Genomic DNA, 12,712 nt, shown 5'->3' with positions numbered 1-12,712 from the left:
CATCTTCCTACTTCCACCCCCTTGCCCTATACCACCTCTTGACTTAGCCGGCGGCTTGGTGCAAACCTTTCACTGTCCAGTGCCTTGGGACGTTCTCCTAACGTGAAAGGCGCTATTTAAATGCACTTTGTTATTATTGTTCACATCACTGATTATTGTTCATATCACTGACCGAGAACGACTCTACGGTGCGCTTTCTGGCAATACGTGGAGGGAAAGTTAAGCGGCTTACCAAATATATATATCTCATTCAAGGATGACTTATGATCTCTAACTACCACTTATATTATAACTACCACTTATACCACTCCTTTTATTATTTGTGTTCAAAGTCAATATAAAAGTCAATATAAAAAAGACAATTAATACCCATGTTTCCCCGATAAAACTCTGTTTGTGATTATATATACTGTACTGACATTTGAGGGTGAGAGAAGAGGAAAAAGTATTTTGATAACTTCAGACGTTCGTGCAAGCATGAAGCATTAGAAACTTAATTACAAGATCTCTGCTGCCCCAATAATGACTGTGCAGAATGGGAGACGCGACTGAATCAATTACTTTGCTCCCGGTTGTTCAGTTCAAGCTAATAGGTTTGTGTTTGCTCGAGTCAGGTCAACATCCTCTTTAAATATAAGTACTTGTTGCCCAATTTGTGCCAGATGTCACCCGTGCTTAGTGATTGATCCACAATGAAATTTGTGCCTCTGAAATTTCCTCCCTGACCTCCTTTGGTGCCTCTGATACAAACCTGCTGACTGACCCAAGTGATTTGCTAGCAAAAAGTTTCCCTAACTTCTCAAATATCTTTAACATACTGCCTGCACTATCCTTCAGCAGAAGAGCTGTCCTGCAGAAACTTTGACAATTCAGTATTGTTCTCTAGTATGTACTTTCAGAAAATATTCATATAGTGACATGCCATGTTACAGCACAGAAATAATCAGCACTGGTGTTTCCTCCATGAATCTACCTAATCCCACTCTCCCCATGCCCCTTAATGCTTTTTTTTCCAAACATCTTTCTAATTCCATTTTAAAATAATTTATGGACTCTTCACCGACAATTCTATGTTTAAGTTGATATTTCCCATTTGACTACTGACTGTGGTGATAATGATAGACATTTTAAATCTATGTCTAGCATATTTAACGATGCTTATCTCTAAGGTCCTCTTGCACTTCCAATATCCCTTTTGACCCGTTTTAGCAAGTTCCTGTTCTCCTCCCAGAATTCTCTCCTTCCTTTTCCCGATAGACTTTCTACAATCTGCCTTTCTAACTATTCTGGTTTTAATTGATCTCTTAATGCAATTCAAAGAATGTTTATTCAGCTTCCACTTACTTGCATGGGCATATATATGCCTTGTGTACACATTGTTTTCAATGCATTACACATTCCCCTAAAATTTCTGCAACATTTTCTAGGTATAATATTTTCTTTATGCTCTGCCATAATTTGGTTGATTTTTGCCTTTTAAACTCATACTTTATCCTGCTTCTAACTGGTGGCGTTGATCAGCCAGTTCTAAACATAATCAAGCTGTGGCCAGTGGAGGTCCTGTTTCTTCTGTATTAAGGATGCTGTCTTGATCATTTTTAAGAAGCAGATTTAGATATATGTTACTCCTTGTAAGACCTATCTCCGAAAGCAATCTTCTACCACGTTCATTAGTCCTAATTCGGTATGATTACTACTTCAGGAAATTTCTCATTTTATATCGAGTTTGACTGAAGTCCAGCACAATGCATAATTTTCTTCACATAACCTTTTGATTTCATCAAACCACACACTGTGGTCATCTTTCTCCTGTCCAGCAGATCTGCAGCAGATGTCTATGATTAATCATTTCCTCCTCCTGTTTGTTAAATGAAGTCAGGTTATTTCATTTTGACTGTTTCCCTGGAATATCAACTCGCCTCCCTCACTTCCAACCTCATTATTCTGTTATCAACGTATTCAGATTGTTACCCAAATATTTGGTGAGACATTTTTGGGCAATATTCAAGTCTATAGCCGGGTTTTGTGCACACAACACAAGGAGCTTTGTGATTTCTTTTGAAGAATGAAAGAGTTGGAAGCATGTTTGAAGAGGCTATTCAATGTATGATTTTTCACATTAATTAGAGCAAAAATTAAAAAATAAATTAACATTGTAGGTCAGCACTTTTTTTTAAAAAAAGAAAGATTAACTGGAGAACCTGGCAGCCTGTAAACCTTGGGGTAAATGGCCTTCCCAACTGGAGAATGTCATGGATTGGAGGGGAGGAATACGGAAGAGAAATGGAGAGAAAATAGGAGGGTAAGCTCTTTTTAAAAAGTAATACCTGTATCCTCCCTGTTCAATTAAAAAGCAGCCTGAAATTTGCACACAAATGTAATAATTTTCTAATTTCATTATAAATCTGTGCACAAGATTCATTCTCAGGACAAATGAATAAATCATAATCAAAATTAACATCACTGCTCCTTCAGAATTAGCTCTTCTGCTACGAGCAACTGATATATAAACTGCAGTCTTCTTTATTACACTGGCATTACTCCATTGTGCACAACCTAATACACATTTACACAAACAAACTGTAGCACAAAACACATTTTTGCAAAAAGGCTAATTTACTTTGCAACATCCCTACTGATGTTAAACAGACTTAGATGTTATACGATTGATTGTCTAACATTGCAGTTGTTACTGGATGAACAATTACATTCTATTAACAAAAAACAAAAATAGAAGTGGCTGGAACACTCAGCAGGTCAGGCAGCAGGTCAGTATGGAGAAAGGAAAGTGAGTCAATGTTTCGGGTCCACGACAAAACCCCGGCTTCACTTGGACCCCGCCACCAGACCCCCTACCCTCCCTGGACCTGTTCATTGAGAATCTTGTTGTTGTTGTTGTTGTTGTGACATCGGCCGTGTCCTCTTCTCCTCTCCCTTCTTCCACTCAAATCTTTCTCCTTCCGAATGTGCTGCACTCCTCTCTCAGGGCCAATCCTGACATCGTCTTGGACTCAAAATGTTGACTTACTTTCCTTTCTTCATAGATACTGCCTCAACTGCTAAGTGTTCCCAGCCTGTAGCTGGAGTCCTGTAGCTCAGTGGTTAGAGCACTCGCCTTGCAAGCGAGAGATCTGGGTTCAATTCCAGGCAGGGCGAAACCTGGGGCAAGTTTCCTTACTCCACACGCCTAATAATAATCCCTCCAAAAACAAAAACAATAATAAATTGGTCATTTTCAATCCACGACTGTTTGTGGGAAACTGCTGTGCGCAATTGGCTGCGTTTCGCCCACAAATATACAGTCAATTCACTTTACAGCATATTCTGTGAAGCGTTTTGAGACGTCTAGAAGACGTGAAAAGCGCTATATCAAAGGCAAGGATTATTAAAATTATAATTATTAGCCATTTCTGTTTTTGTTTTCAGATTTCCAGCATCTGCAGTATTTTGTATTTTGTTTATAATTACATTTTATTGCCTAACTGTCTGGGTTTGCATGTTTCTCATTTTTCTTGTACCTTTTCCCTGTCTTGTGAGGATTGAGCATGGTCCTTTATAGTTATTTTTGTCACTTCCTTCCTTAATCTCAGTCTATTTGTTGCAAACTCTTTTAATTGGCTTCTTTCCTCGCAAAAGCTATTGCCGCACTACAACTTATTATCAGAAACGCAGATCTTTCCCAACTCAGTAGTTTATTGATATTTATTTGCGCCTTGTCAATGTTACACTAGGTGGAAGTAGCCTGATGTGTGAAACCGATGTGCGTATCTTCACTGACAAAAGGAGTAAATGCAGTGTTACTGCACTGCATCACCACTGTCCTGGCCTATGCAGACCTTTCTGTAAATATCAGTGAAAATGCAATATCACTTAAACAAAACTCTAATACTGAAGTGAAGCATGTAAATTGTATACTAACAATGCACTATAACAACAACAACAACAAGATTCCATTTATAAAGCGCCTTTCACGTCAGGAGGACGTCCCAAGGCGCTGCACAGTTGGGTCATGACCCGAGCAGGGGGGAAATGGTCAGGGTGAGGGGAGGGAAGGGAGGGAGCGAGGAGGGGGAAGAGAGTCGAGAGGGGAGCTGAAGGCACGGTCAAAGAGAAAGGTTTTGAGACCGGCCTTGAAGGAGGAAAGGGAGGAAGCGGCGAAGGCACTGGGGGATGGAGTTCCAGAGCCTGGGGGCTGAGAGGCTGAAGGCCCGACCACCGATGGTAGGGCGGTTGGGGCGGGGGACGTGGAGCAGACCAGAACCAGAGGAACGGAGGGTACGGGCAGGTAGGTAGGGGGACAGCAGGCCGGAGAGGTAGGAGGGAGCAAGGCCGTGAATGGCCTTGTAGGTGAGGATGAGGATCTTGAAATCAACTATATAGCTTTACTTTGGTATATTGGCTTGTCAGAACAGTCGTGAGAAGTCAATATACAAGTGCTGTAACAATGTTACTTGGTGTGTTTGTGGAAATATAAAGCAAACAGTAAAAATGATCCTGTTGAAATTGCAATAAAGGGCCTCTACCTCTGAAATCTTTCAAGACTCTGAATTCTAATAAAGGTTAGAATTTTTACATCGTAAGTGTCTTATTTAAATATCAGTAAATATGTTATACATTCTTTATTAATTGTTGTAATGAAGATCAGCTGAATTCTGACAAACCAGAGACTGAATGTCAAACATTCAGTGCAGGTGGCAGGATAGTGAGGGTAGGCAGGACACAAATCAATTGCAGTAAGTAACTGGACATGAGCTTATGATGAGGTTTCAGCAACACTCACCATTCCTACATTGACCATTGCCAGGTTCCCAACATTTAAAATGTTTTTCAGCTTCCTGAATGGTTCAGTGGATACAGAAGAATATGAGTAGATTGTTCAGCTCATCAAGCCTTTTCCACCACTTTATGATATCATGGCTGATGTGCATGTTAATACCATTTGCATGCCCTTTCACCATATCCCTTGATACCACGGTCTACCAAATATTCACCTACCTCCCTGTAAAATATTTCAATTAACCTAGCTTCTATGGCCTTTGGGAACAATTAATTCCACATTTGTATGGGAAACAAAATGTTTCTATCTGCTTTGTCAAATCATTTTAAACACTTCAATCAAATCATAGCTCAACTTTCTTACCTGAAGGGAATATAACTCAACCTGTCATATTTTAGCCCTTCAGCCCAGGTGCTATTCTGGTGAATATGTGCTGTACACCTACCAAGACCAGAACATCTATCTTGAGGTATGGCACCAAATCTGAACACAATGCTCCAGATTAGCTCTCTGTACAACTGAAGCATTGTTTCTTAGCTTCTTTGTATTCTTGAGATGTATGTCCTTCCTCTGTGTGGTACAGACACAGACATGCACAACAAGAAACTCCAAGATTCAATTCCTGCTGAGACAGTGGATTCCAATTGGGTGGCCCTAACCATCTTTGGAGAAAGAGAGAAATAAATGAGTCAGGGATTGCATACAGGCAATGCCTACTGGAAAGTCTGTGTGTCTACAGCAGCCAAAAATAGGGCTTCCCAGGTTGAAATAAATTGCTGATGCTGAACGTCTCACTGATGAATGCTGACCAGTCCCTCCGTCTAGTCCTCTCCCTCGCCACCCACCTCAAGACCTTCCTCTTCGACCATGCTTTCGATCTCCCTGCTTTCCCCCCTGCCCTCCACCCTCCTTCACCCCGACCCCAGCTCGGGTCCATAACTCTGTCTGTCCAGCGCTTTTGGACGTCCTCCCGACGTGAAAGGCGCTATTGGGTGAGGTACTGGAGGTTGTCAAGGTTGCACCTGAAGACCTTCCTCTTCGACCGTGCTTATGGTCACCTCCCCCGGGTGGGCGTTGTGCATTGTGAAGCGCTCTGAGATGCTTTCCTGCGTGTTAGGCTCTATATAAATGCAAATTGCTGTTTCTGGAGGCTGCAAGCAGCACCTTTAGGAGACTGGAAAGATTTGGAGGGGCCAAAATTCAGGTCACTTTGTAACTGGAAGGAATTGGATAAATAAAGCCCATTAAGATAACGAGATTTGTCATTTTCTGCCAGCATCTCTCATGGTTTTCCCTTCAAAAGATTTTCAAAATAATGTAGGAAGGGCAACTTTCTTTGGAGCAAGGAAAATGGAAGACTTGAATTTTGAACGCAGAAATTCAAATAGTTTCTTTGCTAAAAATGTAACAATACTACTAGAGTACAGCATTTAAAGACTTCTCAGTTTCAGAGAAACAAATTAACATCTTCATATGTTTTCTTCCAATATTGAGAAATTCAGAAAAAAATATTCTGGTACATCAGAAGAACAAAATGGTACGCTGTATGCAACATTGGATCAAATTGTTCTTTGACACAAATTCAGAAAGCAATTGTGAACTGCGCGTAGCTAAAGTTTATATAAGACTGCTGCTTTGCATTGTCCTGCTGAAACTGAATAGTACCACGGCATCTTAATGTCCACTTGGTTAGGCAGATAGGACCTGGGTATAACATCTCATCTGAAAATGCAACAAAAGTTTGTGTAAGTCCGTTGCTTTGCACAGCCCTACAGAATCTGAAGTACTTTGCAAAGGTTCCATTGCACACCAGGCACAGAAACTGCTCCTGAGACAAAATAAAGAAAGCAAACTCCTCAGGAGGAAACAGGCTAGATAAGGAAAAGCTGTTTCCGCTGGTAGGTGTGTCTGTGCCCCGTGGTCACAGTCTTAAGATATCTACCAAAAGAAGCAGCGGACAGTTAGAAGAAATTTTTTCACTCAGCGAGTTGTTCTAATTTGGAATGATTTGCCTGAAAGGGCAGTGAAATCCAATTCGATAACAGCTTTTAAGAGAGAACTGGATAGGTATCAGGGGAAGACGGGTTTGCAGGGTTATGGGGAGAAAGCTGGTGATTGGGGTTAGTGAAAGTGACTTGCTCTGTCAAAGAGCCGGCACAGACTCGATGGGCCGAATGGCCTCCTTCTGTGCCGTAACATTCTATGAATCTATGAAACACCTGGTATACACCATCTTTTCACAATTAGACAGAAGCAGCCATTTGTGATTACTCAATAGTTTAACTCTAGATACTAGAATCTGTTTAACTGAAATGACAACATTATATCTACCCAATGTGATCTATCGATTTTTAAAGATACTGTATATTTTACTCTTGTTTTAAAAAAATGTTCTCAACCACTGCTGACCCCCTAAGGCATGCTTGGTGTTTTTTTCTCTCCCACCCCCCACTCCAAGGTGCATTCACCACGTGGAAGAACAGCAGGTGGACCTTTCACTCAGTGGCGTACTGTGTCAGTGAACAACAAGCCAATCCTGGCTAACGTATTTCAGCAAATAAGTGTAAAGGGCCATTCTGCCTTTCCAAATCCCCTCCATTTTCTTGGAGGACACTTGTCACCATGCATCTTTCTCAAACTGGAATGGTAGGACCAGATAAGCCTGACCCACAGACAGCTACAAAGTCACCAACAATACCACTCTGATCAGCTGGCAGGAGGGAGAATTGGAGCAGCACCAGACCGACAGCGACAAGCTTCCTCCCTCAGAGACGGAAAGAATGCAAACGAGTGCCTCTCTACCCAGCAGCCTGGTTCACAACTGATAGAACTCACCTTGAAAACACATCCAGATGACAGGCACCAATCCTCCCCAGAAACCCCATCTCCTGAAGGGCATCTTTATACCATCGGATACAGGTGCTTCCACTTCCTGTGGATAACAGTAAACCTTCTGTTTTAACTGAAAGATTTAAAAAATGCACATAATTACTGTATTGTGCACTGAAATCTGATGCCTCAATAGGAATTCCTGATGTGCAAATGTAAATTATTCCTCAATAAACTTTCAATGGTAATATCACCCCAGAAAGGATGAACTATATTCCCAGGGTATTTACTGTGAGAATGGAGAAAATATTTGTGAAGGAATGACAGTTATTTTGAGAGAGTCAAGATAAGCTGGGGAGGTTCAGAATGATTGGAAACTAGTAAATGTGCTTCCCATGTTCAGGCTTATCTGACCTCAATAATTGGGAAACCAGTGGAATCAATCATCAGTACAAAACTCAATGAACAGCAGTCAATATGGAAGGGGATAGATATTGTCTGACAAATCTCAGTTTTATTTTGAGGAGGTGACAGCCCAAATTGACAGCGGGAAGTCGTACAAGGTAGATTTTTAAAAACCTTTTTAATGCTACAAAATGGAGGAAAGTCTGCCTGTTCAAGCAGACGTTAAAGATCCCATGGCACTATTCGAAAGAGAAAGAAGTTTCTCCTGGTGTCCCTGACAATGATCCTTCCTCCAAAAAATGGGTCACCCATTCTGTGTGTGCAATTTGGCTGCTGTATTCATCCATCAAAAATACAGTCACAATATTTTACAGCATGTCCAGTGAACCATTTTGGGATGTCCTTCCAATGTGAAAGACCCTACACCAAATGTCAGGATTATTTATTATTTATTAGACATGCCTCAGGAACCAAGCCAGAAGCTCCTGCTGTTTCTTGTATACATTAATTACTTGGATTCACAGTTTCCTGGTAAGTGCTGCATATTGGATATAAAACTAAGAGGCACATGTACTTTTTGGGAGAAATGAAAGTGATCTGGAGCGTTAGACTTGTCATTCTGGACGTCAAAACAGTGAACACAAAAGTATAAACAGTGTTAGCATACAGTGTTAGCAAATCAATTGAGACAATTCCCCAGAAGTCATGTTGAAGCGATACAGTGCTCTGATCAGGACACGTGTACAGAACACTTGAAGTTCTGATCAATACAACATAAAGAAATTGTTCAAACTCAAGAGGCAGTACATAGAAGAGCAAAGAGAGGTTATTCCTTTAAAATTCTCAGTCTTGCCCTTACCTCTGATACAAATGCAATTAGATCATTATTTTCCTTGTGAGAAAAAATGATAATATCAGACTTGCTGCATCTTCTTCCTCCTCCCTTCCCTCCACTCCATCCCATGACTACCTCACTGTCTCCACATTACACTCTTACCTCCATGTTTCTCTTATCCTTTTCCATCCTCATAACTCAAATGAAACCTACCACCACAAAGCTGATGATCACCTAATCACCCCTCCTCCTTCCTCTGCTGGTAACTTTTGTCAACCTGTCTTGCAATTCTGGCATTGTTCCTCCCCACCCTTCAAAAACACCATAGTCACCTACCTTCTTCAAAAAACCTACCCTCAATCTGTCCAAACTCTCCAACTATTGGCCCATCTCCAACCAGTCCTTCCTATCCAAAATCTTGGAAAGCATGTTTCCACTCAACCATGATCCCTCCACTCTCTGCTCAAGCCTCTTCGGATCAATCTGGTTCGATCCTCAGCACTACTATCTCTCTCATATTTGGTCTTGACCAAGGCTGCTTTTCTTCTCCTTCTCCACATTGCCTGTCTCTGTCCCTATCTTACAACAAAAAGCGCCAAAACTTTTGTTCCTTCCCTCCTAACCTTTTTTTTGTTGTTGTTTTCAAAATCACTCTTCACTCGTCTCCCCAGATCCACCTTCCATAAAACTCCAACTAATCCAAAACTTGGTGTCAGCCTGGCTCAGTTAGTGATATTCTCTTCTCTGAAAGTTGGGGGTTCAAGCCCCACTTCAGGTCTTAGAACTCAGTCTAGGCTGACACTCCCAATGCTGGGGGTACACTGCACCATCAGAGGTGTGTCCTCCAGATAAGTCATTAAACCAAGGTCCTGTCTGCCAATCCATAGATCCATAGAAATTCACAGCACAAAACACCATTCGACCCATCATGTCCACGGAAATGGCGGATGAAGATAATGCAGTTGATGTAGTTTATATGGATTTTTAAAAGGCATTTGATCAAGTGCCACATAAGAGACTTGTAAGCAAAATAGAAGCCCACAGTATTAAAGAGACAGTGGCAGCATGAATACACATCTGACTGGGAGACAGGCAGCAGAGAGTGGTGATGAACGGTTGTTTTTCTAACTGGAGGGAAATGTGCAGTGGTGTCCCTCAGGACCACTGCTGTTTTTGATCTATATAAATGACTTGGGTATAGGGAGTACAATTTCCAAGTTTGCAGATGATAGTAAGCTAGGAAAAGTAGTAAACAGTGAGGAGGATAGTAGCAGACTGCAAGACATAGACAGACTGGTAAAATGAGCAGACATGTGGCAGATGAAGTTTAATGTGGAGAAATGCAAAGTGATGCATTTTGGGAGGAAGAATGAGGAGAGGCAATATAAGCTGATGGGACAATCTTACAGGGGGTGAAGGAACAGAGAGACCTGGGGGTTCATATAAATAAATCTTTGAAGGTGGCAGAACAGGCAGATAAAGCTGTTAAAAGAAAGCATACGGGGATACTAGGCTTTATAAATAGGGGCATAGAATACAAAAGTCGGGAAGTTATGATGAACCTTTATAAAACACTGGTTAGGCTTCAGCTGGAGTACTGTGTTCAGTTCTGGGCACCACACTTTAGGAAGGATGTCAAGGCTTTGGAGAGGGTGCAAAGGAGATTTACCAGGAATGAGGGACTTCAGTTATCAGGAGAGGCGAGAGAAGCTAGGATTATTCTCCTTGGAGCAGAGAAGGTTAAGAAGAGACTTAGTAGAAATTTTAAAAATTATGAGGGGATTCAAAAGGGTGAACAAGGAGAAACTACTTCCACTGGCAAGTGGGTCGGTAACCCGAGGACACCGATTTAAAATAGTTGTTAAAAGAAACAGAGGGGAGGGGAGGAGAATTTTTTTCACACAGCGAGTTGTTCGGATCTGGAATGCATTACCTGAAAGGGTGGTGGAAGCCGATTCGATAACAACTTTTAAAAGAGAAGTAGATAATTATTTGGGGAGGACAAGTTTAAAGAGCTATGGGGAGAGAGTGGGGGAGTGGGATTGATTTGGACAGCTCTTTTCAAAGAGCCGGCACATACACGATGGGCCGAATGGTCTCCTTCTGTGCTGTATAATTGTATGATTCTATTATATCCCCCGCATGGCTTCCCCCATCACTGGCGGTTAGGCCTTCAGCCTCTCTGCCCCCACGCTTTGGAACTTCATTCCACATTTCCCTCACCTCGTTCCCTCCCTTGTCTCTTTCAAGGCACATCTCAAGGCCCCCCCCCCACTTTGACTGCGCCTTCGGTCACCTTCCTACCCTCCCTGCCATCCACCCTCCCTGATCCCAACATCCTCCTCCTCGGGTCCAAATCCCTGACTGTCCAGCACCTTGGGACATCCTCCTGACGTGAAAGGCGTTTTACAAATGTAATTTTGTATTGTATTTATCTGGTTACCGTTTGAAGCTAACATGGATTCTACCTCAATCCTAGGGGCAGAGCATTCCATCTCCTAAGTAAAAAAAGTGGATGAAAAAAATTCTCCTAACCTCCCTATTTGCTCGTTTGCGAACTATCCAGAAGGACCTTTAAAGATCCTCTGGCACTATTCGAAAAGAGAAGGGAGTTTCTCCTGGTGTCCTGGCCAACAATCCCCCGGGTAAAATTGGTCAATCACTCCATGGTTGTTTGTGGGACATTGCTGTGCGTATATTGGCTGCACATTCACCTATAAAAAAATATACATTTTGCAGTGAATCCTGTAAAGCACTATCAGATGCTTCCGTGACGTGACAAGTACAATATCAATGCAAGCATTATTTATTATTAGTCAGCCACCCATGTTCTCAATTCTACCAAACTGCACACTCCCTTCACCTCAGACTTCACCAGGCTTTGTTGGCTCCCCATCTCCCAACAAATCAACAGCAACAACTTGCACTTGTATAGCGCCCTCCATGCAGGGTTGCGTCTCAGAGTGCTTAACAGTGGCAGAGCCTGACTCCAAGTCGGGGACGGGGGGGACGGAGGTGGCTGTAAGCAGGGTTGAAAAGAAAGGTTTTCAGGCGGGATTTGAAAAAGGGGAGGGAGGGAGCAAGATGGAGGGATTGAGGGAAAGTGTTCCAGATTTTAGGGCGTAGTGGCTGAAGAAGGCCATTTGATTTCAGCTTTCCAGAATTACAACTCATGTTTCCATTACAGCATTAAACTGTTTCACAAGTGCTCTGGCCTCAACAACCCTTCCATCTCTTGATTATCCTCTGTACAAAGAAAACGTATTTGGGTGTGTCCTAACCTTGTTCTTCACAGTCTTGAACCGATGGTAGGGCCGAGGGTGCGAGGGACGAGCAGGAGGCCAGTGCCAGTCGAGTGGAGATGCCGGGTGGTGGATTGGGGAGTGAGGAGATCGGAGAGATAGGGAAGTGCCAGATTTTAAGGGATTTGAACACGAATGTGAGGATCTTGAAATCGATCAGTTTGGTGATGGGGAGCCAGTTGAGCCTCACCAGAACTGGTGGGAAGTGGGTACGGAGCTTGGTCCAGGTTGGTATGCGGGCGGCAAAGTTCTGAATGAGCTGGGTCTTTTGAATAGTGGAGCTGGGGAGACCAGCGAGGAGTGCGTTTGAGTAATCTCGGCGGGAGGTGAGGCACAAGGGTTTTGGCTGCATTTGGGGTCAGGTATGCTGGGCAATGTGACGGAGGTGGAAGAAGGCAGTACTGGTCAGGGACCGGATGTGGAGGAGGAAGGACGGCTGGGGGTCGAAACGGATGCCTAGATTGCACACTAGTTAGGTGAGTGTGAGGGAGAGCCCAGGGAGTTTGAGGAGTTCAGATCTGCAGCAGTGAAGACGTTAATGGGAGCCAAGGAGTATGGCTTCCA

At 42.6% G+C, this 12,712-nt stretch overlaps 1 protein-coding gene across 5 annotated transcripts in view; it reads right to left on the bottom strand.

Moving 5' to 3' along the window:
* The window catches only part of fars2 (phenylalanyl-tRNA synthetase 2, mitochondrial), a 205,476-nt gene that overhangs the window by 164,391 nt on the left and 28,373 nt on the right, over window positions 1–12,712 (bottom strand). The window contains exon 2 of one of the 5 annotated variants that reach the window (XM_007902654.2): window positions 7,613–7,709. Coding sequence (XP_007900845.1) covers window positions 7,613–7,709 — 97 coding nt within the window. 5 annotated transcript variants of the gene reach the window in all.

Source organism: Callorhinchus milii, unplaced genomic scaffold, assembly GCF_018977255.1.
Source record: "Callorhinchus milii isolate IMCB2004 unplaced genomic scaffold, IMCB_Cmil_1.0 Scaffold2, whole genome shotgun sequence".
Classification (NCBI taxonomy): domain Eukaryota; kingdom Metazoa; phylum Chordata; class Chondrichthyes; order Chimaeriformes; family Callorhinchidae; genus Callorhinchus; species Callorhinchus milii.
Note: the sequence above shows the minus strand (reverse complement) of the source record. Positions and strands in the feature narration are given on the sequence as shown.